Raw genomic sequence first — 24,180 nt, 5'->3', positions numbered from 1 at the left:
TAATAGAAAAGAATGAAAAGATTATAAATAATATGGAATATAAGTGGGGTATAGTGGTAAATGCATTTACCACTGAGTTACCAACTGAAACTTGAAATCAAAGTTTAAGCAAGAAAAAGTGAGTTAGAATAAGTTTCTAATAACCCATTCACCACCGATCGTAGGCTAGATGGAGGAGATAGAGATGTCGTCTACCTTACCAGCAGGACAGGAAGCTCAATAAAACGACATTTCAAACCTGTTGTATACTTGTATTGCCACTAACAAACGACATGTCGTTTTTAGAAAAAAAAAAAAAAAGGGATGAAAAACGTGTACGGGACGGGACGTTAATATATATGATCCACACGGACGGAGGCCTTTTCGTCTATCTAAGGACTCCGCTGTCGTGTACCGTCTTCTTCTTCTCTTGCGCTTGCACCTTGTTTTATTTTTGGTGATCGTAAAACCCTAAATAAATACAGACAGAGAGAGAAAAGTTCAAAGCGAAGCAATTCATTTCTCAATTTTATTCAATTAACAGCTCGATTTGATAAAGAGGTATGTGTACCATTGCTCTCTTCTCTTAATTATCTGTTTTTTCCTCTTTCAAGTTAAATAACCTAGAACAAACAGGAAGCAATCAGATTTTTATTTGATTCTTTTTTTTTTCTTTGTTTTTGGAAAAAGTTATTGTTTTGCGAATTCCTTTCATTGTTCAGCTGCATATTCGTTTCTTGTTGGTTTTCGATAATTTGCTTCAGAATATTCACTTCAAAGTTGCTTCTTTTCTTGCGTTTTCTTTGGGTTTGAATTTTGCAACATTTGCTGGTTTTGAATGCCAACCCAAACTTGAAACTTGTGTAGTGCCTTGCAATATTGGATGGCGAGCTTCGAGGGGAGAGTTTCGTATTCATCCCTTCCAAAGATAGCCAAACCCAATACCAAAATCCATTTTGATGATTATGATGATGACTACATCGATTCTGAATGGCCTGTGGCGGAAGGCGGAGGCGGTGTTACTTACCCATTAGCTTCCAAGTCCGAGAAAGACTATTCATATCAGTTTCCCCTTGAATCCGAAGATTTTATTGATGGCAGTGGATATGATTCCAGTGAGGAGCCTTGTAATTCCCTTCAGACTAATATGCCTCCGGAGGTAAACCTGAAGAATGTGCTGAGTGGGGTATTCGCCATTTTGACTGGCCAGAACAAAGCTTCTGGTCTTCCACCTGACGAGCAGCTCCCTAGTTCAAATGTTTCATTTCTTGGCTCAGGCAAGAATGGCGATACTTACCTGCACTCCTCGGTCTACATACCCAGTGCCCCACCCCTGCTTGAGCCCACTGTGTTCAATTATAATGCATACAAAGATGTTTTGGAGGCTGAACCCCCTGAGTGGCTTCCTGATAGTTCAACCACAGTTTGCATGCAGTGCACTTCTCCTTTCACCGCCTTTACCCGGGGGAGACATCATTGTCGGTTCTGTGGGGGCATTTTCTGCAGAATATGTAGTAAAGGAAGGTGCTTGTTGCCTGTCAAGTTCAGGGAGAGGAATCCACAGAGGGTCTGTGATTCCTGTTATGATAGGCTAGATCCTCTACAGGGTATTCTTATTAACAGCATTAGCAATGCTGTTCAAGCAGCAAAGCATGATGTCATGGATTGGACATGCACAAGAGGATGGTTAAATCTTCCTGTTGGTTTTTCCATGGAACAAGAGATATACAAAGCATCCATCACATTGAGAAGTTACTCCCAGGTCAATTTTGAATTCATCTAAGTTTACATAATTTACTTGTCTTCCCTCTGTGCCTCCCTAACAAGTTTATTAGTTTCCTGCTTTATGGTCTCATAGATTGCATTGCAAACTCTGATTGAATAGTTCTTTCATTTTGTGTACATGGAAACAGCAGAAAATGGCCCTAAAAAAAGTTGCAAAGTCACTATATGACTGGTTACGAACAGTCTGCTTCTATATTGAAATTAACCATATTCCAATTTTAAGTTATTTTCTGACAATTATGTAATGTTTGTTTGGAATGGACAGGTTGCTAGGTCGAATCCTGAGAGGTCCATACCCTTAGCTGTTCTCAGAGGAGCCAAAGGCCTGGCAATCTTAACGGTTGCTAAAGTTGGTGCGCTTCTTTCTTACAAGCTTGGTACTGGTTTGGTAATTGCTCGAAGGTCAGATGGATCATGGTCTGCCCCATCAGCCATATTTTCTGTTGGCTTAGGATGGGGTGCACAGGTAAATATGCAATCTGTTCATTGTTCTAATGTTATATATCTTTTATTGGTCTTACTATAACTATTTGGACATGCTTCAGTTTAATGAAAGGAATTACAGAATAGTAAGAATCCATAAGCATTTATTTAAAAATAATAATAATCCATATGTGTTTGTCTGTAATCTGTTTCCTTTTTACTGAAATCAGAAAATTGATTTATTTAGTCTCTTCCTCTTCAGTAAGTTGGGAATTTCTTAATATTGATATGAATTTCCGACTTCCTTAGTTCTATCCAAGGTGGTAATATTTACATTCTCATTGTTTTTTTTTTTTTTTTTTTTTTCCAGATTGGGGGTGAACTTATGGACTACATAATTGTACTTCATGATTTAAAAGCTGTGAAAACATTTTGTAGTCGCATGCATTTTTCTCTTGGTGCTGGGTGTAGTGCTGCAGCAGGTCCTGTTGGTAGAGTGCTGGAAGCTGATATGCGTGCTGGAGACAGAGGTTCTGGAATGTGCTATACATACAGTTGTAGCAAAGGTATGATGGCCTATTTAGAGTCAAAGATATTTCTGGTTTATGAATGTTTAGAATCATAACCTTGTTCTTTGGTCTGAATTGGAATCGTAACCTATTTAGAGTTTTTGCCTCCACAAACCCTCTCTCTCTCTCTCTCTCTCTGCTGACTCCTGATGTTGCAATGTTTGACAGGTGCATTTGTAGGAGTATCATTGGAAGGGAACATTGTTGCCACAAGGATGGATACCAATCTACAATTTTATGGTGACCCTTACCTGACGACTTCTGATATACTACTTGGAACAGTGGACAGACCAAAGGCAGCTGAGCCCCTGTATGCATCCCTTGAATCCCTCTACTCGAGTCTACAGTGCTAGATCGGGTTGCATCTGGTTGACTACTTGTTTAAGCTTTTTGTTCAGAACAATGGATGGATTTCTGAATTCTGATCTTAGTTCCTCACCTTTGGTTTGCAATTGTAAAGTAAAAAGTTAATAGGTGTTGGTTTATACTTTTATCTGTATAAAGGGACAACGAAGATTCATGCCAGACAATTAAGTTTACCCCAACTGTGAATTCATTTGGAACTGCACCTGTAATCCTGACATCCTGTATATAAGCAAGCAATATATATATATATATATATATATTACTTATTTGACAATGTATCACTGCAACTTAATTATATGTACAGCATTTCCAGTCCTGGCTCGGTGAACAAAGTTCTACATTGGTTGTACAACCCAAATCTTTAAGCAGTTGTAAATAGAGTTGGGTTGGAGTGCTGGAAACTCAGCAGACTGTTGACTAACTTAGAGCATTTGATCCATTCATTGAAACCAAAAGGTTATCTTTAAGAGCATAATTTACATATAAAAAACCAAGAAATCGTGTGGAAACTGAGACCAACTTTGCAACTACACTTAAGCTGCAACTAAGCTAGCATACATTTAATTATAATGATGCATTTATATACAATACACAAACTTAGCCAAGTTTCATAACCATCACAAGTGACACAAACTGCTGGAACCATCATGCTAACCAAACTGCTGTTTTGTCTTCCTTTTGTTTCTTGTTATGCTCCAACATTGACGTATCCGAATCCTTTACAGAAAAGAACATGGAGGAAATGAAACCTCTAGAGCAATCCAATATTTATCAGGGTAAATATTAGAAAATATTTTTCTTTTATTTGGGGAGGAGGGAGACGAAGTTGAAACTTCTTATAACATTGAGAATATTTGAAAGCCTAGAAAACAAATGGGGGCTATAAAAGAGTTTGGCTCCGAATAGATTTGTATTCTTATAATTAGCCTGATGGAAAAGAACTCTATCTCCCCTCGTCTACTTCTCACTCTAAGGTCTCACAAGCCTCTAAATATAGGCTCTCTCTTTCGTCTTCTTATTTTGTAGTGAACCATGAGAGGGAGGAAAGTTGAGGCTTTAGAACCACAAAGGAGAAAGAAGACAATGGGGAACATAGTGGGCAGGCTCCTCTGTCTCAAGACAAAACACAGAGAACCAGATATCATACAGAGGAAGTTGGGTCTAAACCAACATGATGCAATTGATCAGCAATATTCTTCTGATCCTGAAAGCAACACTACTACTACTAACATTAACCCAACTTTCATATGTGACATCTGTGTTGAGCCAATGTCTATGAAACAGGCTTTCAACATCAAGGGTTGCCCCCATTTTTACTGTCGACAATGCATTGTGAAATTTGTAGTGTCGAAACTTGAGCACAATGTTACGAGCATTATGTGCCCTGTACCGGGCTGCAAGGGAGTGTTAGACCCCGAGTACTGCCGTTCGATCCTCCCAAAAAAAGTGTTTGATCGGTGGGGCAATGCCTTGTGTGAGCAAGCGATTCTGGGGTCTAATAATCATGACAAGTGCCTCTACTGCCCCTACAAGGATTGCTCGGTCCTGTTGATTCATGATGGACCGAAGAGTATTGAGCGGTCTCTGTGTCCTCACTGCAGGAGACCTTTTTGCACCAAGTGTAAGGTGCCTTGGCATATGGGATTTAATTGCGTCCAGTTTCAGAAACAGAACAAGAATTGTGAAGAGGATATGTCAGATGAGACGGTGGAGAAGCTTGCCGAGGAGAAGAAATGGAAGAGGTGTCCAAATTGCAAGTACTATGTTGAAAAATCAAGTGGGTGCAACACCATGCAATGCAGGTGATCATCAGTTAAAATTATAACTTCTGCCGCAAGTTAGGTAGCTTGTAGATTTTCTGCAGATTAATTAGTTTTCTTATGATTATGCCCCAATAATTTTGAGTTAAACTAGTGTTACTTAATTAATTATTTGACATGGGTTTCAGCTGCTAGATAGATGTCTCCTATCTATATTTATATAATTTTGTTTTACTCTTCAGCATCAAAGTTGATATATGGTACCATTGCTGATTGAATTGCATGTCTGTTTATCTGCTATTTTTCCTTTTATTATTGTAGTATGATTTATGTCCTTACATCTTTATGTTTAGTTTAGAACTTTAGATAGCCATACCCCTATTATTTTTCTGATGACATATGGCAATGAATTAATTTCTGTTTATTTTCGGTTGATTGCAGGTGCAGAACTGGTTTCTGCTACGCATGTGGACAAGTATTTAACCACTGTCAATGTAGTTGGCCCCGTTATGTAACTTTGCCCTTATTTGTTTTCAACTTTGCCCTTATATTTCTTCTGCTAGTGGTTTTTGATTTTTAATGTATTAGTAGATACTGTGGATTTGATGGAGTGTTATTTTTGGCATTTACAAAGATCCTATTATTGAAAGATTACTCATTGGAGTTCGGTTTCTTGAATGAATATTGAAAGTTTGGAATTCTAAAATTTCGTGTTAATTAACACCAAATTCTAAATTTACTGTTTGAACTTTAAAACAAATTCTTATGTACAACTATAACACGGTCATATGGTATAATCAATTTATGTATTATAATATAAATGGACAATAGATTATAGCGTGACTTTGTTACAATTATATAGAATAATTGCTTAGAATTGAATCTTCATTAAAACTAGAATTAGAATAATAAAGAACATAAATAAGAAGTAATTATCTGATTTTCCCAAGTCCCAAGTCAAATCCGTCAACAAAATAATTATGACCAAATAAAATATTCTAGATAATTCTCCTAATTATCAAATCATGATAATATCCAATAAAATCATATAGATAATTATTTGAAATTCTCCTAAAACAAAAAGAGTTTAGAAGGCATATTGAACAAGAAACCTATGCATACGAGGAAATCTTCTCAGTATTTCTCACTCTAAGGTCTCACAATCCTCTCTTGAGTCTTCTCTTTCGTCTCCTTATTTTACATTGCATCATGAGAGGGTGAAAATTTTAGGCTTAATTCAGAACCACAAAAGAGAAAGAAGACCACAATGGGCAACCAAGTGGGTAGGCTTCTCTGCCTCAACACCAAACACAGAGAAGTCCATATGAAACAGAGGAAAAACCAAGATGATGATGATGATGGTGATGTTGATGTTGATGTTGATGTTGATTCTACCGCACCAACTTTTCAATGTGATTTCTGTGTGGAGCCAAAACATCTGAAACACTCATTTAACATCAAGGGTTGCCGCCATTTTTACTGTCACAAATGCATTGTGAAATTCATAGTCTCGAAGCTCGAAAACAATGTTACGAGCATTGTGTGCCCTGTTCCAGACTGCAGGGGAGTGTTAGACCCCGAGTACTGCCGTCCGATCCTCCCAAACAAAGTGTTTGATTGGTGGGGCAAAGCCTTGTGTGAACATACCATTACAAGCTCTAATGATCATGACAAGTGCTTCTACTGTCCCTTCAAGGATTGCTCGGCCCTGTTGATTCATGATGGACCGGAGGATATCAAGTGTTCTGTGTGCCCTCATTGCGATAAAGAGTTTTGTGCAAAGTGTAAGGTTCCTTGGCATAAGGAATTCGACTGTGTCGAGTTTCAGAAACTGAGCAAGATTGCTGAAGATAACGGAGATGAGATGGTGGAGAAGCTCGCCAAGAAGAAGAACTGGCGGAGGTGTCCAAAGTGCAACTACTATGTTGAAAGATCTGAGGGGTGCAACTTCATGTTATGCAGGTGATCATCACTTAAAATTATTCCCTATTATATATAGTTGGCAAACAAAGCCTAATTTTTTTATGTGAAATTTCTTCTTCGTTTATGTGACCAGTGTATAATGGACAAGCTTTCTATTAGTGGTTTACAACTTTGGATAGGCACGCTCTATTGTTCTGCTGAACAATTATTCAACATTGTTTCAACTTGTTTTGTTCATTGAATCCATAATTATATATGCCCTATGAATCAATTTCTATTTTGCAGGTGCAAAACTGCTTTCTGCTACCGTTGTCGAACAATTTTAGACCCCCATGGCAGACACTATTGTCCAATTTGTAAGCGTGCTTGGGGGTAATTTGTCAAATGAATGTATCTAGAATATTTTGCAGCGCGCAAAAGATGTTTTAATACAACACAAATCTGGGTTGCAGCCATTTGTTGATAAATATAGACAAGTAAGTTGGAAATATTTTACATATTCCTGTTCATTTTTTTTGCACTATTTGAATTGTTTAATGAAACCTCCTTTTGGTAAAGGGGAGAAATGCCATAAACTAGTGGTTGATTTATCTTTGCATATTTGCCATTCCTAAACGGAAGGAGCTTAGTTGCTTTGATTTTTGTCAGAAAAAGATCGAATGAATAATGATCGGTACCAATGAAATAGTATATTCATATATTGAAATTTATACGAAAGATGCACTTCAACTTCAAGGTCTCTAAGACCTTATATCAACATATGCCACTTCTCTCATGAGCATACAATAAAGGCACATATTATTTATGGAGGTTGGGATTTGGGCTCCTCTGAGAAGTGGATACGAAATAGAGGAAGTTGGATTTGGCGTCTTAGTCGATCTTGCAGAACCAACATCATGGTATTGATTGCATCGCACTAATCTCATGCAAGGGGAATGTTAGCTATCTTCTCCAATCACCCTAGTCTTATGATCGAAACTATTCATATTTTAAATCATTATTTAAAGATTATATTTGAACAAGATTAAACAATTTTGGAATCGAATGGTCATGTTACTATTAGTAAATAAACATACTGATTTTTTAAGGGTTTTCTGAAAAATAAACAGTTCCGATTATGATTAAAATAAAAGAGAAAGTCGAAGGGGAATGTAAATTGGGAAAGGTACCTACCATTCCTCCTCAAGAAAACACAAAGAATATATATGATACTCATAATCATCCGTGTATGAACTGAAACCAATACTAAGAGAAGACAGATAAAGTAATTATCCCGATTTTTTCAAGCACCAAATCAAATCCGGCCACAAGATAATTATGACCAAATAATCTCCGATAAAATTCTCTAAATAATTCCCCTAATTATCAAATCATGATAATATTCAATAAAATTGTATAGATAATTATTTTTATTCTGATATTTTGGTCCAAACGAATCTGGATATTTATTAAATATAATTATGATAATTCATAATCACCCAAGAGAAATCTTTCAAAATATGTGAAATTCTCCGATAAACAAAAAAAGTTTAGAAGACTTATTGACCAAGAAACTTATGCATATGAGAACATCCTCGCTAGTGATTCTCCATATCCATAAAAGATACAGAAGTCCTATTCCTATAATTAATAGGAAAAGCTTTCCCACTCCTCCTCTACATAAAGATCACGTACCCTCCTTAACCCTTGAGATAACACCAGTCTTGCTTCATTCTAAGGTCTCACAAGCCTCTCTTGAGGCTTCTCTTTCTGTCTCCTTATTTTACATTGAATCATGATAGCCTTGGCAAGGCTCCTCTGCTTCAAGCCCAAACAGAGAGAAGAGCAGAGGAAGTTGGGTTTGGCGCCTCAGTCGATATTGCAGAATCAACATGATGGTATTGAGCAATCTTCTAAACCTGAAAGCAACACTACTACTACTACTACTAATATTAGTCCCAATTTCGTATGTGATATTTGTGTTGAGACAACACGTCTGAAATACTCATTCGACATCCAGGGTTGCAACCATTTTTACTGTCACAAATGCATTGTCAAGTACGTAGAGTCCCAGCTCGAAAACAATGTTACGAGCATTGTGTGCCCTGTTCCAGACTGCAGGGGAGTGTTAGACCCCGAGTACTGCCGTCCGATCCTCCCAAACAAAGTGTTTGATTGGTGGGGCAAAGCCTTGTGTGAACGTGCCATTACGGGGTCTGATGATCGTGTCAAGTGCTTCTACTGTCCCTTCAAGGATTGCTCGGCGCTGTTAATTCATGATGGACCGGAAGATATCAAGCGGTCTCTGTGTCCTCACTGCAAGAGAGAGTTTTGCGTCAAGTGTAAGGTTCCTTGGCATATGGAATTTGACTGTGATGAGTTTCAGAAAATGAGCAAGACTGGTGAATATAAGGAATATGAGATGGTGATGAAGCTCGCCGAGAAGAAGAATTGGAAGAGGTGTCCAAATTGCAAGATGTATGTTGGAAAAACTTGGGGCTGCAACTTCATGAAATGCAGGTGATCATCCGTTAAAATTTAAACTTCTGCTTCTAGCTAGCTTCTAAATTTTCTGCAGATTAGTTTCTATGACTATTCCCTAAGTATTACTTAAATAATTTGATATGGGTTTTGAATGACAACGCCCTTACATACATTGCTTGTCTTGTTTTTAATCATCCATTGCTAGTTTTTTATGTGAATTTTCTTCTTCCTTCAATTACATGACCAGTCTATAAACTGAATTTTAATGGACTAGCTTTCTATTTAGTAGTTTAGAACTTTTAGATAAGCACCACTCTATTATTTGTGCTGGTGACGCATGACCTGTGGTCCTGTACAATTACTCAACATTGTTTCACCTTGTTTTGTTCATTGAATCCTTGAATTTTGCAATATGAATTAATCTCTTTTAATTTTGGGTTTATTGCAGGTGCACAACTGCTTTCTGCTATAAATGTGGAACCATTTTAGACGCTCGTGGCAGCCACTTTTGTCCCATTTGTAAACGTACTCGGGGCTAATTTGTCAAATGAATGTATAAGAAAATTGTGCAGCGAGCCGAAAGATGTTTTAATGCAACACAAATATGGATTGCAACCATTTGTTGATAAATTAAAATATTAGACAAGTAAGCTTCAAATTTTAGATGTTCCTTTTCATATATATTTTTGCACAATTTGAATTCTTTATTGAAAATCTTCCTTTTGGTAATTCTATGGCCCTTCTCCAACAACTATAATTATGATACTAAGAAAACCATAAAAAGATAACTTTATAACCATATAATGACTCATACAGTAAATATTAAAAAATAAAAAGAAAAATTACTCATTGGATGTAAATTGGGAGAAATAGATGCTCTAACCTTAAACTCTCTAAATTATACTAAATCATACACTAGTAAACCCTAGTAATCCTTTTTTTTTTTTTTTTTGCCAAGAAACCCTAGTAATCCTTAATTTAACAAATTTGCTGTTTCTGGGCTTTGACCATCCATAAACCAAAAAAAAAAAAAGCACAGTAACTGTTTAACATGTGGAAAGATAAATAATAAATAAATAAATAAATATATATATTGTTGGCTATAAAAGAGTTTGACTCCCAACAAATTTTTATTCTTATAATTAGCCTTATGGGAAAGAATTCCTTTCTCTTTCGTCTCCTTTTAAAAATTGAAATTCTAAAATTTGGGGTTAATTTATTGTTTCAAATTGCAAGGACTAAATCTTCATTGAAACATAATTGGAATAATAAAAAAGAACATGAAATAAGAAGACAAAATAATTATCCATTTTCCCAAGCACCAATTAAAATCCGTCGACAAGATAATTATGACCAAATAGTCTCCAATGAAAATATTCTAGATAATTCCCCTAATTATCAAATCATGATAATATCCAAAAAAATAGTATAGATAATTATTCAAATTATCTGATATGTGCTGTTCGAAAAAACAAAAAAGAGTTTCGAAGACATATTTTTTGACAATTTAAGCCTTTAAGGTATGAGAGAAATATTATAAGCCTCAGATGATGAGGGTTGGTGATTGTATTCTTCTCACTACTAATTCTCCATCTCTTGAGTCTTCTCTTTTGGTCTCCTTATTTTACACTGAATCATGAGAGGTTGAAAAGTTTAGGCTTAATTTAGAGCCACAAAAGAGAAAGAAGAGCACAATGGGCAAGATGATGATGATAATGATGGTGATGATCACAATAGGCACAGTGGGTAGGCTCCTCTGCCTCAAGATCAAACCGAGACAAGCCCATATGAAACAGAGCAAGTCCATGAAACAGAGGAAGAACCAAGATGATGATGATGATGTTGATGTTGATCCCACCGAACCAAATTTTCGATGTGATTTCTGTGTGAAGACAATGCATCTGAAACACTCATTCAACATTAAGGGTTGCCCCCACTTTTACTGTGGCAAATGCATTGTGAAATTCGTAGTCTCGAAGCTCGAAAACAATGTTACAAGCATTGTGTGCCCTGTTCCAGACTGCAGGGGAGTGTTAGACCCTGAGTACTGTCGTCCGATCCTACCAGACAAAGTGTTCAACTGGTGGGGGAAAGCCTTGTGTGAACATGCGATTACGGAGTCTAACAATCATGAGTACAAGTACTTCTACTGTCCCTTCAAGGATTGCTCGGTCCTGTTGATTCATGATGGACCGGAGGATATCAAGTGTTGTTTGTGTCCTCACTGCAAAAGAAACTTTTGCGCCAAGTGTAAGGTTCCTTGGCATATGGAATTCGACTGTGTTGAGTTTCAGAAACTGAGCAAGAATGGTGAAGATAACGGATCTCAGATGGTGATGAAGCTCGCCGCGAAGAAGAACTGGCAGAGGTGTCCAAAGTGCAGCTACTATGTTGAAAGATCTGATGGGTGCAACTTCATGTTATGCAGGTCATCATCACTTCAAACTTAATTAGTTTTTCTATGATTATTCTCCAAGTATTACTTAATTAATTTGATATGGGTTTTGTATGATTATGCCTTACATGGCATTGATTGTTTTGTTTTTTTTTGTGTGACTTTTCTTCTTCTTTTTATGTGACCAGTCTATTAACCAAATTTCAAGTTTACTGTATATTAATTGTCAAGCTTTCTATTTAGTATTGTTTTAACTTATTTTGTTCATTGAATCCTTGAAATAATTATGCCATATGAATTAAATTCTAATTTTGGGTTTATTGCAGGTGCAAAACTGCTTTCTGCTACCGTTGTGGAACAATTTTAGACCCTCGTGGTAACCACTATTGTCCAATCTGTAAGCGTACTTGGGGGTAATCTGTCAAATGAATGTATAAGAAAATGTTCACAGTGCGCCAAAGATGTTTTAATGCAACACAAATCTGGATTGCAGCCATTTGCTGATAAGTTAAATATTAGACAAGTATATATAGTTGAAATTTTACATATTCCTTTTCATATTTTAAAGTTTTGCACTATTAGTGTTTGAATTCTTTATTCCAAACCTTCCTTGTGGAGAAGGGGAGAAATGCCGTAAACTAGTGGTTGATTTATGTTAATTTGTCTATTTGCCATTCCTAAATGCAAGAAATGCCAAGAACCCTCAATTTTTCAGTATTAGTGCTTTTGATTTGTGTTGAAAAAAGATAGAATGAATATTGATGGGTATAATAAAGGGTACTTTCCATTAACATAGATAGGGAAAATGCTTACATATAAGTAGATTGATTAATACAGAAAAGCAAGATGACCACTCAACTAGTAGTGTTTATTCATATTAAGTAGATGGATATATGAGGCTGGCCTATTTACGCTGGCCTTGGAAATAGGCAGCAGGGTGACGTTCAAATTCAGCCCTGGATATGATACCATCTCCTCCTGGAGCTTTCATAGTTTTGTCTTCACTGGATTTGCTTGCTCCTCCTCCTCCTGCTTTACCTGCAGCTGGACCACCATTTTGACTTCCTCCCTTGCTTGAAGAAGACCCTTTGCTGCCTCCCATTTCTCTATCGATCTGTCTTCTAATATTCCTGATTATAACTTCTTAATTGCTAGCTGCTTGTTGATTGTGTGAATTACTTGGAGGTTGCATGGCTATATATATAGGCATACTGGCTAGTACTGCATTCATTTTTATTGATTCTGGGAATTGAAAGAGTCATTTAGTAGTTAATAACTTAATTAATAGAAGCATCGAAACTGCCAGAGAAGGCCAAGAGTCATCATCTAATTCAAAGTTCATGTTTATTGTTTGTTCATTCAACTTGCATTTCCAATTACCTTGAGTAAATATTGTACATGAATTATGGTACTTCTGCTTCTAATGCAAGTTCCAAGCATGAGCTTATTATATTAAGGACGGTATTGAAGTCAAGCATGCATTCTCCGACAAACAATAAATAATACAAAGCCTGAAGAAAGACTAATTTTGCTCTTTCATTTTTCTTCTAGATACGTTAGCTAGACGACATAAAGCTGTGTACACAGGGGCGTGGTGTCCTTCAGTATATATCTACGTTTTGTCGTTTTACATTAGCATATAAACGATATAATGCAATGTAAACAGCTAGGAAGTGTACAAAAACGATAATATATAACAAATTACCCCACAAATCACAATTCTTCAGTACTCGACTTGGAATAACCGCAACAAAAAAAGATTGAATAGAAATAAAGTACATGCACCAAATGGAATTAAAGATGACTTTTGGAAAGCGATTAAGCAAGGTTCTTTTCTTACCTTTGATATATAACTAAAGGACTTTAATTAGAGTTAAGACCTAAATTTTTATTGAAACTAGATTTGGAATAATATATAATAAAGAACATGCAATAAGATCTGTATGAGAAAGTTAACAAACTTTAGAAGCCTTGTTCACCAAGGAAGCTGTACATATGAGAAAATCTCTTCACTCACTATTGATTCTCCGTATCCCTAAAAAAATCTTATAATTAATTAACCCTATTCCTAATTAGGAATAGGAAAGAATTCTCCACTTGTCTACATAATGATAAAGGCCACCCTCCAACCCTAGAACATACATTAGTCTTAATAATAATTACCTCACTCGATCTAAGGTCACACAAGCCTTTGTTGAGGCTTCTCTTTCATCTCCCTGTCTAACATCATGCATGATTGAATCATTAGTGGGTGAAAAGCTTAATTAGAACCACTAATTAAAGAGAAAGAAGATCGATAATGGACAACAATGTGGGTAGGCTCCTCTGCTTCACGATCAATGACAGAGAAGTAGATATGAAACAGAAGAACTCGATCTTGCAGAACCAACATGATATATGGTATTGATCACATCGCACCAATCTCATGCAAACACAATGATCATCTAGAAGAAAATGGGCAGCTGCTTAAATATGAAATCTGATATATGAAAATGTTACTTCCTATTCATAATCCTGAAAGCAACACTACAAGTACTAATATTAAATTATTAATTCAACTTTTATATGTGATATCTGTGTCGAGCCATTGCATCTGGGACACTCATTCAACATCAAGGGCTGCACCCATTTTTACTGTCACCAATGCATTGTGAAATTCGTGGTGTCGAAGCTTAAACACAAAGGCTTCTCAGTATCCTCATTGCAGGCGAATGTTTTGCGCCAAGTGTACGTAAGGTTCCTTGGCATACTGAATTTGATTGTGTCGATCGTTTCAGAAACTGAGCAAGAATGGTGAAGATAAGGATAAGATGGTGAAGAAGCTTGCCAAGAAAAAGAACTGGAGAGCAGGTGTCCAAATTGCAAGTACTATGTTGAAAGATCTGAAGGGTGCAACTTCATGATATGCAGGTGATCATCAGTTAAAATTAGAACTTCTGCTGCACATTATTTAGTTTTTCTAGCTATGATTATCCCTATTACATATATATAGTTGGGAAATAAAGCCTAATTTTGAGTCCACTTTGAATTGTTGCAGGTCTGGTCCGTCTGGATATATATTCCTTCTGTTACAATTGTGGAGGTTCTTATCATGGTTTTGGTCGTTTGGGATGCTTTGTATCGAAGTTTCTTAATTTTCAGAAATAAATGAGATTTAATTAGAGTAGACCAAATATTAACTCAATTAGGATCAAGAATGTTTTTGAGATTTGTTTCCACGTATGTAGTATCAATAATAGAGGTAGTTAATTACTTAAATTTGGATAATCTACTCATGCTAACTATCCGCCTTTCTAATCTAACATTTAGAACCATGTTTTTTTTTTTTGGTTATTGGGAGAAATGTTATTAAACTAGTGGCTGATTTATCTACTTTTGAAAAATAAAAAATAACCCTCAAAGTTGTAGGACAATCTTATACAAATGAACTTTTTTTTTTTTTTTTCAAATTTATATGACATTTTTATATTGAAATCTATTTTAACATTGCTCACTTTTCAATATAATAATATAGTGTGCATATGATGTGAAAAAGTTGAGAAAAAAAGTTATATAATTAGCATTTTCTTTTCTACAATACTTAAGTCACTTTGATTTCTGTGAAAAAAAGATCGAATGATTGATGGGTACGAACGAATATTATTCTTGCTAGTAGCTTAGTACAATAATTAATATATTAATATTTAAAGGAAAAATGAACCTCTACTTCAAGGTCTGTAAGACCTTGAGTCAAACCTCTATTAATATATATATGCAATTTTTTGTTTTGGCCAAGATTAATATATGCAATTTGTTTAATAATAAAATTATAATGTGACATGTGTTGACTTATTAAAGGAGTTGTTATATATATATATAAGGCTCCTTCTATCGAGGTATACTTCAACTTATTTATGTTGAGGTATACCCTATTAGGGCCCACATGAGTCGTTTTGTGTCGATCCAAACCGTTTATTTTTTACATCTTCATTGATAGATCATTCTTGCAAAAAATTAGTCAAATCGGAAATCATTTGCCTATCTAACTTTGATCAAATAAATGGACGAACCAAATATTTTCAATGAAATTGTCTTTTTGTTTTATCAAAGTTAGATAGGCAAATGATTATCGATTTAGCTAATTTTTTGCAAGGATGATTTATCAATGAAGATGATCTTTGTAAACGGTTCGGATCGACACAAAACGACTCGTGTGGGCCCTAACAAAATCATACCTCAACATAAATAAGTTGAAATATACTTCAATAGAAGGAGCCTATATATATATTTTTTACAAGGAATTGGGTTTATAAGGAGGAATGACAATGAGTCCAACATTTTTGATCAAGAAATGCAGATTCTTACGAAAGTGCATGATATTTTTTCAATTTTTCATGTGGGGAAGAAATTCAAATTTGAGACATCTATTTAAGATGGAAAAAAATATTATTAAATTAATAATTAATTGATAAAAATATATATTAAAAAAAATAGTTTTGAATGCAAATTCGACTACCTTCTTGCTTCTTGTTCTTTTCTTGAATAAAAATAAATAATTATTTTTAACAGTTTTTAAGAGATGATATATTGATATTTGCTTAATTGTTTTTTATTATAATATTTGGGTAATGGTTGACGATGAAAAAGATTGCAACGTTTTGGCCAAGGAGTTTAAAAGGAAACAAACACAAAATACCAAATCTTCCCTTAACATAATTAGGATTCTCTTGGCCAAAAAACATAATTCGGATTCTCAGAACATAATTTAGGAATTAGGTAGCGTATCCATTAAGAAAGAAGAGGAAGAAATTGAAATTGGAGTGAGGGAGAGGGTGCAAAGCGCCGCACAATCTCAGTGAGTGAAAATGACAAGTAAGAAACCCAAGATTGAGAACAAAATGTCTCAGTCTCACATTGAGATTGTGAACATTGAAGATGATGCGTTCTGCTTCACACCCATTTTGCTCAAGGGTTCGAGCAAGTCCAACCCGATCTCAGTTGATCAATTCGATGAGGAAAGAAGAGGCTTGCAATCAATCAAGGCTTCGCTGCTCAAATCGCCTCTCTCTCCCACCACCTCAGGTAACTTCATCGACCTTTCTCAAGAAACACTTGACTTTTACGATGGTGATGAAGAGCTTAGAGTTCTTAGGTTCAAACCCTCGAACACTCCTTTTGGGAAAAGAAGAAAACCCTTTACGGGTCCTTCTGTAACCGAAGCAGGGGAGTCTTCCAATTCCAAAAAGGATGATAACCCATCTTTTGTTTGCGAAATCTGTGTCGAGCCGAAGGCTGCGCACGAGTCTTTTGGCATAAAAAATTGCAGTCATGCTTATTGTGCTCAATGCATGGTCAATTACGTGGCCTCCAAGCTTCAAGATAACATTACAAGCATTCGGTGCCCTGTTCCTGATTGCAAAGGGTCGCTGGAGCCTGAGTATTGTCGTTCGATACTCCCGCCGGAGGTGTTTGACAGGTGGGGAAGTGCGTTGTGTGAAGCTGTGATTCTTGGGTCTGAAAAATTTTACTGCCCCTTTAAGGATTGTTCGGCGATGTTGATTAATGAGGGGAAAGAGGTTATAAGGCAATCAGAGTGCCCGAATTGTTGGAGGATGTTCTGCGCGCAGTGCAGAGTTCCTTGGCATGCAGGGATTGAGTGCGTGGAGTTTCAGATATTGAATAAGGATGAGAGGGAAAAGGAAGATATCATGTTGAGGAACCTCGCGCAGCAGAAACAATGGAAAAGGTGTCCAAAGTGTAGGTTCTATGTGGAAAAATCGGAAGGTTGCATGTTCATGATGTGCAGGTCCGTTTATCTGCCATTTTTTTGCTTTTAGGCTTCTCATTTAGTTTAGGTCCTTACATGGTATCCTATGTTTTGTTTTTAATCATCCATTGTTACTTAGTAAGACGACATTACTACTTTCTTCATTCAGGTGCATTAGCAATTTCATTGTTTGTTTCCTGGTTTATTTTACCTCATAATAAACAAACCAGTTGGAATTTCTTTGCTACTTCCATGCTTGCTGTATAAAATCCCCTGGTTTTGTGTTTTTGCTCCCCATTTTGTTAAGTTAGGTGCATTGGTTGGCTGAACTAAAGATAAGGAAGAAATGCATTGGGTAAAGAAAACAAATCATTAAGACTTTAGGAGGCATGTATGCGTAATTTGTCCCAAATTTGCTAGAATAAACATCAAAGCTATAAAGTAGGCTCTTCATTTCTTCATCTCATTTAACCTCTATCAACAGAAATTGCTCTCTCCTGAAAGTTCACATCTAGTTGTTCTCAGTTCTTGAAACATGGTACAAAGGAAGAAGGTCCATGGACCACGGTTAAGAATTTGAGTACTATCCAGTACCAAATTCCTGAGTGGAGGAATGATTGGCTTACTGGAACCTGTAATATGTTAGTATTCTCAAATAACAATTGAGTTCAAGCTAAAGTTCTCATCTTTAAAATCCTTTATGTCTTTGTTCTTCAAAATGGCTGGTATGATCTGGAGTTTTAATGTGGGAGTCTGCAGAAATAAGGCAGTCATACCTTGATGCATTTTATTAGATTTGTGAAAAGCAGTGAAAAGAACTGTTAGAATGGATGGTCTTAAAAATTGGCATAGTTGCTCGACTTTTCAGGAGCTTCATTTGAAGCACAACTGTTTAACTCTGTTCAAAGAAAAATGTAGGAAATAAATCCTTTCTTAAATTCAGATCTGATTCCTAATTATTTTTTTATTTGCAAAATATAAACTTTCGTGAAGTTTCTTCTTCTTTTATGTGATCAGTCTTTTAACTATCAAGTTTGCTGCATAATGGACAAGCTTTCTATTTAGTTTAGAACTTTAGATAGGCACACCCTAATGTTCTGCTGACATATGACCTGTACAATTACTCAACACTGTTTCAATTTGTTTTGTTCAATGAATCCTTGAATGCTCTTTGAATTTCTATTTATTTTGGGTTGATTGCAGGTGCAGAACTGCTTTCTGCTACAGATGTGGGAAAATTTTAAACAGTCATGGCCAGCACTATTGTCCTAGTTGTAAGAGTTGACATTTTCTATAAAAGTTGGTTAGAAAGATACTTTATCATTTACAATTAGTCATATGAATGTATGAGAAAGTTTTACGGTGCCAAAAGATGTTTTAAAGCAACACAAATCTGGATTGCAGCCTTTTGTTGATAAATTGATTATTAGACAAGTGAACTCAGGATTTTATATATTTCTTTTCATATTAGAATGTTGGTTACTTAGTTGGACACTTTTTGATATCATTAGCTCTAGTCCCACTTGTATAACTACATTGTTTTTTATTATGGCCATGATATTTCATGTAATGACCTCACATGGAGATGGGATTATAAGCGATGTTACCTCCATGCTCAGTTAACTTCTAAAGTTCCAGTTAGCTTGTCGGCGGAGTTAAGAATGGTTTGGATTCATAATTCACTTCTAATTTTTAAGCTGTTGGAAAGTTTACTTTGGGGCAGATCTTGCATGCTTGGATGCCATAAAGTCTTGCAGATGCTGCATGTATCTCAATAGCTCCCATTCTACGGTTTCTGTTCGATTGCTCCATATTCACTGGCCCTTGGTCAATTCAATGACGGCCCTTAGCTTCAATGTAATCAGCTCTCAAGGCAATCCTTCATTTGGTTCAGTTACCCTTCAAAAATCAATCTTACGAGATATGTCTGGCTTTGCATTACTTTGTTGTATTGTAACTATTCCCACTCTCATGTTCAATGGTTGGCTCCCTATCAAGGGGAAAAGAAAGCAGGTTCGATCAGAAAGAAATATAAGTTATTCTACTTAGTATGTAGAAATATAGTGAATTGAATCTATTGTATTGTTGTCAACAGGTAGCTACCTAATTCATGCAATTTTTTTTTGGCCTGGATTTTACACCACAATTAGTGAAAGAAAAACTTGTTTATTTTTATCCCCTTCCAGTGTATGCAGTGCATAAGCCCAGCATCTGAGTTTCCAGTAACTTGTATGACATTTGGACATTGGCTAGCATCAGAAGTTAGTCTTATAAACAATCAGCAGATTGAAAGAGTGTCAAAGGCATATAAAATGAACAAAAGCATATAAACTAATGAACAATCTATGTGGGGCTCTGGTTTATTAAGTTTTGTAACACCTCAAGGATACTGGAAAAGAAGTAGAATAAGCTGAGGTATGGCCAAAGATAATTAAACTGAGCTCTAATTTGATTGAAGGCTTGAGGTCCAAGTAAACTGACCTCAACAAGCACACCTAGTGGAATAGTTTGAGTTACTTGAAATCTCCAGGACTTGTTCAACAGAAAGTGGTGAAGTAGAACCTCCCACTACAGCCAAAGAAGCGAAATCCCTCCGCTTTATCAGGGTGGTTAATAACTTGTCACAGCAGAATGACCAGAATGCCCATATCAGCATCAGTAGATGATTAGACGCAAATTTTATGGGCATTTTTGAAAGCTGGTTGAAAATCTGTAACGTTCTAGTCAACAGGAGAAATTCTCCGAAAGAGGTACAAGTCATGGTGACTGATGTGGACCACTCGCTGATGGACACCCATGCAAGGCTTTAAAAGGAGAGGAATTAAGTAACAATTATTAGGTACTGGAAAAAGGGTATGAGCTTTTGATTTGTAGAAGGGCGGTTTATGTTGTAGTTTTGCACACTGCTAGTCTGCTACTATAGCTGTTGCTTGTACTACTCCATCTTGGCTTCTCTTTTGTGTTAATCTCTCTCTCTCTCTCTCTCACTCACTCACACACACACACACACACACACACACACACACACACACACATCATGTACGCATGTAAGTATGAATGTATGTTTGTATGTCCTGTTTGTCACGCTTAGAAACCAATTCTGTCAACTGGATACATGAAAGACAATCCCATTATGTTAATGCTTGAGTTAAATTTAGATGCTATTGAGTTTATAAGACCTGGTATATTATATTTTTGTATTTTCTTGATGCAAATTCTGTCATAAATCTATATTTTGTTTGCTGGAATGTATGATTGGGGTTATGTTGCGGTTAAATTTGGGCTCCTTCAGGAATTTCAGACTCTTTTCCTAATAGAGTTACAGGATGCCTTCTTGATTTTCTTAGGGTGAATTGTCTTCCATGCATATGTACATTTGTCACAGAGATGTGCTTTTAAGCTAATTGTATCTCCATTTTGCATGAACTTTAGGTTGAAGCTAGCATAAAATGAGCAGAGGAAGTTCTTTGTAGGCTCTACATTGATTTACAGACGCTAAAAAAGAAGAAGAAAGCCTTTGCTATTATGATGGAAGAGTATCTTAATCATGTTTTCAGTTCTTCGTCATGGTCAGATGTGGATGTGAAGGAAGGATCATCTTGGGGCTTTTGTGAATCTGGGCAAGCAAATGGAATGCTTCTCAATTCATTTGGTGTGGGTGAAGATGACAACAACAATTCACCTACGTATCTGACTAGCTCAAACCACAGCATGGAGAGCTTGGCTGCTCAAGATGCTTCATCTATTGTTCATGATTTACAGTCAGTTGCACAAGAAGATGGTAAAAATTGCAAGACAAATTTCTCAAATGGAATGGTGGATGGTAGCTTTAAAGTTGAAAATATGGGCCTGCAATATAATATGGATATTGCAACCCCCTGCTTACTTGGTTCTCTGAAGCAGCTCCCAGTGGATGGTAACATGGTGAGAACATCTCTTCCCTCCATAGAACCGGAAAATGTGGGATGCAATAACTGTGTACCAACCGTATTCCAGAGATTCAACAGAGATTTTGAAACCCTTTCTCCAATCTCTCAATTGTGGCCTCTTCAATCTTATGAGGGTGTTTCTTCTTCTTTTTCTCCTGACATGGGACAACACAAAATGTGCAGTTTTGGCATAAAAGGAGAACATGGGGATAATGATACTTATCTCATGGCAAGTGATCCCAATAACTTGTCTGCTTTGGTCACCACAGAGGTATTAGTATGTGATCACCGACTTGGTTAATTCTAGTCATGATTAAGCTTTAGGGAAAAAAAAATTTGGCTGCAAATGATAGTTAACTCACCTGACCTTGTAGTAGCCCCATCAATATGATGCTACCAGTCTTGGGGGATCTATCAGATGCTTCAGAAGGAGCTTAGCCTCACTTATATTTGGTGGGATGTAATTATCTATTTATTTTTTTTGATTAGTGAAATGCTTTTGCAATTGTTACTTGTGTAATATAGAAGGGAAAGCAGGACCTGCCAAATTATCCTTTGTCTTCTTTTGCTTCTGGGCCCCAGATTACAATGACAACGTCTGGACTGCAGTCTTTACCCCAGGTACTTATCCTAGCTCCACTTTTCACTTGGATGAAGACCGTTTTATCTTGTCTAGTTTTCAGTCTTGATAGATGATTGATCATTAGGTTTTTATCAGTTATATTGAAGGGAATCCTAATTCTACCAAGCATTGAACAAAAAACTTACAATTTTCACTTACAGACTACATCAACTACCCCCTCTGGTCAATGTACTGGAACTGGAAAGCCTCGTATGAGGGCACGTCGAGGCCAGGCTACTGATCCACACAGTATTGCTGAAAGGGTTTGTAGTTCATTTGAAGTTTTGATTCTTCAATGCCTTAGAATTTGAAGTTCACTTGTCAAAAGAATTTGGTGGGGAACTTAATGGACTTAACATTTAAATCTTATAAAACACATATTTGCAGCTTCGGAGAGAGAAAATTGCTGAAAGAATGAAGAATCTGCAAGAACTTGTACCAAATTCTAACAAGGCAAGCTCTTCTTTTGTTTGTCTGTTATCGTCATAAAACTGTTATGGTACATTTGTTTGCCTTTTTATTATTTTATATACATATTCAGGTGTTTTCAATTGGGATTAAGACTTTTGATTTTATTTGTGTTTCTTTACATAATTTGAGTTGTAAAATCTCAACATCACAAATGCAGTCCACATGCACAAATTAGGTACTGATTCCATTTAACACTGGCACGGATGCATGTGTAGTAAATAGTGGATGGATTTAAAGAAGAGCTGATATCATTCATGATTTTGCAGACTGATAAGGCATCTATGCTTGATGAAATCATTGAGTATGTCAAATTTCTTCAGCACCAAGTCAAGGTATGATGGAGAACCTTCATTAATAGTTTAGACCCTGCTTCAGAAATGGGGTCGTCATGAAACCCAATTTTCATTTTTCTGAAGTGTGGACTTGCTATATGGTTGTTTCATTTTCTCCTTGGATGTGATGGTGGTTGACTCGAATATGGTGTGAGAATTTGCACAAATCACAATAGCAAGAAGTTTAGACTTTGAATTCCATTACACTGTTTCCATAACTTGGTGCTTGATATGATGATTTGCAGGCACTAAGCATGAGCAGAGGTGGGGCTGCAGGGGCAGCAGTTCCTCTCATCACAGACAGTCAAGCTAAGGTGCTAACCCCTCCTTCTCATTGTGATATATTTACATCTTCATCTCTTAAATTGAAGTTGAGTATATGCACAATTGGCACCCAAAAGAAGTGAAAGGATAATGACTTTGACTAGTGAATTTATGTCAGGGTGCTAATGGCAATTTGCCACTGTCTCAATCAGCTGATATTTCTGTTAGTGAAAGTACTGCTTTTGATGAACAAGTGGTGAAGCTGATGGAATCAGAAGTGACCAAGTCAATGCAACATCTCCAAAGCAAAGGTCTCTGCATGATGCCCATTGCTCTTGCTGCTGCCATATCCACTGAAAAGGAATCATCATCAGCTCCTGCTTCTGAGGATTGGAAGAAAAGTACTGGTTTCACTGATGATGGTCCTGCTCAAAATAACAGCAGCAGTAGCAGTAACAGTAACAGCAGCTTACCCTGCACTGATAAAACAGTCGTCCTCTAATGGCAAAACTGTGATTGGGATTCTTAGCAGAGAAGGCTTCATGGTGAAAATATAGGATTAGTAACTACTTCATGATTTTTTTTTTCTTTCTATTTTAAGTGTGCTTTACCTTTGGAAGAAAGTAGAAACCAATATCTGATATTCTGATGAGTGAAGTTCTAGTCTTAATTTTGACTTGCGTAGTTGGCAGTTGGTTCAGTTCAATCACGTGGCTTTGCTCACGTGTGGTTTGACCATAGGCCCCAATTAAACATTGCGGTGGCGTTTTGGCCAAAACAAAAAAAAACATTGCGGTGGCGTTGAAAGTTGTTCTTTTTCGTTTTATGGATCATACCATGTGTAAATTATTTAATATATCATTTCAAATAAGTAAAGTCTATAGTAGAATAATATATGCCACCAAAAAAACCAATTATAATATGGTTACCGACTACAATTATTTCCTACTTTTTCTTTTTGGTTTAGTTAAAAGACAATATTTGAAGTATCATGATTTACATTACAATTTTATTATTTCATATATAAAATTTGATAATATATATTATTATATTTCTAAATTTGAAGCTATGATAATATGATTATAATTTTACTATTTCAAGTTATTTCTCTCATTACTTGCGAACTCTGATAATAAGTTGGGATCTTAGCACT

General features: G+C 36.2%; 6 protein-coding genes across 6 annotated transcripts; all 6 read left to right on the top strand.

The window, feature by feature from the left end:
- Positions 1-375: 375 nt before the first annotated feature.
- Positions 376-3,416, top strand: LOC147285003 (RING/FYVE/PHD-type zinc finger family protein). The gene is made up of 5 exons (XM_086243827.1): positions 376-540; positions 847-1,741; positions 2,030-2,230; positions 2,558-2,753; positions 2,925-3,416. The coding sequence occupies exons 2-5, from the start codon at positions 863-865 to the stop codon at positions 3,107-3,109; spliced, it is 1,461 nt and encodes a 486-aa protein (XP_086099953.1). The 5' UTR covers positions 376-540; positions 847-862; the 3' UTR covers positions 3,110-3,416.
- A 738-nt stretch (positions 3,417-4,154) lies between these two features.
- On the top strand, positions 4,155-5,462 carry LOC147285002 (E3 ubiquitin-protein ligase RSL1-like). Its single transcript, XM_086245758.1, has 2 exons — positions 4,155-4,924; positions 5,324-5,462. Exons 1-2 carry the CDS (start codon positions 4,155-4,157, stop codon positions 5,460-5,462), a joined length of 909 nt encoding a protein of 302 aa, XP_086101884.1.
- Positions 5,463-6,149: 687 nt separating this feature from the next.
- Positions 6,150-9,807, top strand: LOC147285001 (uncharacterized). Its single transcript, XM_086245756.1, has 3 exons — positions 6,150-6,556; positions 8,741-9,304; positions 9,717-9,807. Exons 1-3 carry the CDS (start codon positions 6,150-6,152, stop codon positions 9,805-9,807), a joined length of 1,062 nt encoding a protein of 353 aa, XP_086101882.1.
- A 1,155-nt stretch (positions 9,808-10,962) lies between these two features.
- Positions 10,963-11,718, top strand: LOC147285000 (E3 ubiquitin-protein ligase RSL1-like). The gene has a single exon (XM_086245755.1). It carries the CDS (start codon positions 10,963-10,965, stop codon positions 11,716-11,718), a length of 756 nt encoding a protein of 251 aa, XP_086101881.1.
- Positions 11,719-16,339: 4,621 nt separating this feature from the next.
- On the top strand, positions 16,340-19,511 carry LOC147284999 (E3 ubiquitin-protein ligase RSL1-like). The gene is made up of 2 exons (XM_086243833.1): positions 16,340-17,448; positions 18,613-19,511. The coding sequence occupies exons 1-2, from the start codon at positions 16,508-16,510 to the stop codon at positions 18,692-18,694; spliced, it is 1,023 nt and encodes a 340-aa protein (XP_086099959.1). The 5' UTR covers positions 16,340-16,507; the 3' UTR covers positions 18,695-19,511.
- Positions 19,512-20,916: 1,405 nt separating this feature from the next.
- On the top strand, positions 20,917-23,529 carry LOC147284998 (uncharacterized). Its single transcript, XM_086245754.1, has 8 exons — positions 20,917-21,225; positions 21,310-21,609; positions 21,864-21,959; positions 22,122-22,223; positions 22,348-22,413; positions 22,698-22,763; positions 23,009-23,077; positions 23,206-23,529. The coding sequence occupies exons 1-8, from the start codon at positions 20,935-20,937 to the stop codon at positions 23,527-23,529; spliced, it is 1,314 nt and encodes a 437-aa protein (XP_086101880.1). The 5' UTR covers positions 20,917-20,934.
- Positions 23,530-24,180: the final 651 nt, after the last annotated feature.

Source organism: Dryas octopetala, chromosome 5 (assembly GCF_963921425.1).
Source record: "Dryas octopetala chromosome 5, drDryOcto1.1, whole genome shotgun sequence".
Lineage (NCBI taxonomy): Eukaryota > Viridiplantae > Streptophyta > Magnoliopsida > Rosales > Rosaceae > Dryas > Dryas octopetala.
Note: the sequence above shows the minus strand (reverse complement) of the source record. Positions and strands in the feature narration are given on the sequence as shown.